Here is a 3412-nt window from a genome sequence, read left to right as displayed (position 1 = left end):
AAATTCATATTTTTTTATAAAACCAGATTGATACTCTGACATTACATTTTAAGAATATGATAGATTATATTTCAGTGCAGTTCCTGTTTGAGAAACAACCAATAAAGTATATGTCATTGCACTAAAGCATACAGCTTTTGGATTTTTCAAGCCGTCTTCGACTCCTAGTATTTTTTTGCCATCCTTCCCATTAGAAGAAATGGCAATTATGCTGTCTGAAACGAAGGCGGCAACGAATATGTTTCCAACAGTATCCGTGCACATGTTTCTCGGCCCTTTCATGGTATCGGACGAATATGTCCAAACAGTCTCTCCATCCCTGTTTCGACAATAAAGAATGTCCTTTTCATAATCAGTAATAAGTGAGTTTTCTCCTATCATATGCACATAGCTTAACAGATCAATGTCACATGGGAGAATTTTCAAAATCTTTCCAGAACTATAGTTTATGAAATGAATACCTGTATTTCGAACAGCAGCAACCAAACAATCTGATTCGACAGATAATCCAAAGACGTAATGTCCATCTAACAACACGTGCTTTACCTTAAAATGGTCGGAATCATATATTTTGATTAGTTTTTCTTTATAAAATGATACAGCAATATCGGATTTATTTATGACCGCAAGTCCAAAAGGGTTAGATGTACATAAAACATGTTTTAGATACTCCCCACTTTTATCAAAAATATGCAGTCCTCCGTTTTCTTCGTTTGAGTTGTTTGCCATGACTACTCGTTCGTCTGGCAATACTACACAACAACAAATGTTGATATCGATATCAAAGGGAAGTTGAAATTTACTTACAAAAGTAAGTTTGATATTTTCTCTTCCTGGTTGAATATTTGATAAGTTTTTTACAAGCTGAGATTTCGTTCCAGGGAAGTGCAAGTTTGTTGATATCTTTTTAAGTTCTACATTTCCCATCAGTTGTATTTCTTTTACAAGTCCTTCAATTTCTTTCGCAAACTGTATTCTAACACTGGTTTCCTTCATACCAGTCGATTCCTTAACACATAATATTGTTTCTTCTTCATGAACAACATTCTTGTTTATTTCTTTTAAGGCTAAAAACGCTTGCATATCTGTAGCAGTGTCGGTGATTGCAGAAATGTGGTTCTTGTATTCATTCAGAGTGCATATTTTCTTCTGCAGATGAGAAACCGCTTTTTTAATTTGTTGAGATTCTAGAGTTATGGTAAAGTCTAGATTTTGTAGGAGATGTACTTCTAATTTATCTAAATGAGATGTAATTTCTGTACGTTTGGATTTTACTACTCCGGTGAGTAAGTCTTTTTCCTGTTGTAGTTTGGCTACATTATTTTTACGATTAGTTTGAAGTTTAGTGGCAAACTCTGTGAGATCTTCGATATTTTTCACAACGCTATGGTAAAAGGCTGAATCTTTCACCCCCTGAACTACTTTGGTCAGTGAAGTTATACCTGGGCATTCGGAATGCTCAGCGCTTATGCAATCCATACAACAGACTTTTTCATGGACACTGCAATAAAGGTCTAGGGCATTGTCATGATTCGAACACACATGATCTATGTTGCGGACAAAATCTGGAAGGGTTGTAAAATTTTCTATTGTTATAGTTTTGTGCATACGGGAAGATTTTGAAACCTTATGATACTCCATACATTTTGAGCACAAACCTTCATCACAATTTGGACACCAACGCTCAGCTACGTTTGTGGAGTGTTGAGATTCGCATGGTCCGCAGTAAATTTTACTCTCTGTTATCATTGCCATTTGTAAACAATTGATGCTCTTAACTTGTTTTAAAATGTTTTTATGGTATATATGTTACACGTTGATCTCTTGTTATACATTCATGTTTCTTGGCGATATCAATAAATCTTTTTTTTTTAACTGTAAATCTGAAAAAGAGCATAATTTAGCATGACGTACATGACATGTTCAGCGAATATAACGTTAGGAAATGAATGTTTGGTTGTTTGCTTAAAACGTCAAGTAAAATTAACAAATATGACATGACTGTTCTTTAAAGTTAGTTCAAGATTGCTCTAACAATGAACGTAAGACCTCAAAGCAATCTCTTTTTTTTATCAAATCAATCTCGAAATAATCAAACATAAACTGCTATGAAGGTAAATAAGGGTTAGAAAGGGGCAGAAATATTGCCTTTCAACTGGTCATTTACGGATCCATAAAAGTTGTTACAAGGGCAGAGGTGGATCCAGGGTTTTGTAAAAGAGTACCAAACAACAAGTCATTTTTAGGAGTTGGACTTCAAGTGTAAAACGTCTACATACATCTTTTATGTAGCTCCGTAAGGGTCACCAAAATGCGCCTCCTAATGGTTCTTTAACGTACATAGACGTCACAATTCCGACCGCGGATGGCTGTATATTTAGAAAATTGCAGGTTTCAGTTCGAGATGAGAAAACTGAATTTTTTTTTTAGCCCATGTAGCACCATTACTGAAAACAGTATCCCAATCAGCATACATTTTTACCGTATCTAACTAAACGCAACGTTTTCAATGTATTCACAAATTCACGTGTTTCTGAATCTTTGTTTATCTATATACTCTTATGAGGGGGGATAGGACCTTTATCGGGACTCCGGGATCGGGTGTTTTAAAGCTCGGGATTTCGGGATTGACCCTTTCGGGATCCGGGAATTCTTTTTAGCGAATTTCGGGACCTCGGGATTTTGTGTTTTTAAGCCCGGGATTTCGGGAATTAGTTTTTTCAAGCCCGGGATTTCGGGATCAGGACCCCTCCTATCCCCCCCTTCTTATATGTGATATAACACGATGAAAAAGGCCTCCCTGTGGTTTTGAGATGAAGAACAACAATAAAAGATGGACCTTTTGCCTTTTGTGTGTGTTTTTTTTTTTTTTTTTTTGCTGTGCACGTACTGACTTTGTGTCATTGATCCTTTGGTTTTTTCTCTATTATATAGGTAAAACAATTCAGAAACAAGTGCCTGTTAAGTTTCCTATCAATGTGGCGCTCGCCTTTAGAGCCATAATACCTATGACACTGCTTATAATATAAATTTATATTCACATATTATTTTACAAAATGTTTGATAAACGTGGAATAACTATTTGTTTTAAAAGACATTCTTAAACCATATTACTCTTTCTGCTTTCAAATGACTTCGATACTCTGAAATAATAGATCTGGCCAAACTTTAGCATGCTTCGGAGAATATTATAGATTAAAGTGACAGAAATTGTTAAGCTTGCAGTACGTTAACAGTTTGAAAACATTAGAAATGACAACATCAGTTGATACCGATAAGAAATGCAGTTTATAACATCGGTAAAATTCTATGAATAAATATTCTTGGTCCCTGTGATTTCAAAAATATATTCAAACTAAAGAGTTATATATACTCACACATATGAAAATTGGTTCATTATATAGGACGATGT

General features: G+C 35.0%; 1 protein-coding gene across 1 annotated transcript; it reads right to left on the bottom strand.

Annotated features, from left to right (window-relative positions):
* On the bottom strand, nucleotides 1–3412 carry LOC139524444 (uncharacterized). Its single transcript, XM_071319222.1, has 2 exons — nucleotides 3378–3412; nucleotides 1–1883 (listed from the first exon to the last, which is right to left on the bottom strand). Exon 2 carries the CDS (start codon nucleotides 1753–1755, stop codon nucleotides 49–51), a length of 1707 nt encoding a protein of 568 aa, XP_071175323.1. The 5' UTR covers nucleotides 1756–1883; nucleotides 3378–3412; the 3' UTR covers nucleotides 1–48.

Source organism: Mytilus edulis, chromosome 5, assembly GCF_963676685.1.
Source record: "Mytilus edulis chromosome 5, xbMytEdul2.2, whole genome shotgun sequence".
NCBI lineage: Eukaryota > Metazoa > Mollusca > Bivalvia > Mytilida > Mytilidae > Mytilus > Mytilus edulis.
This window is presented reverse-complemented; position numbering and strand designations above follow the sequence as displayed.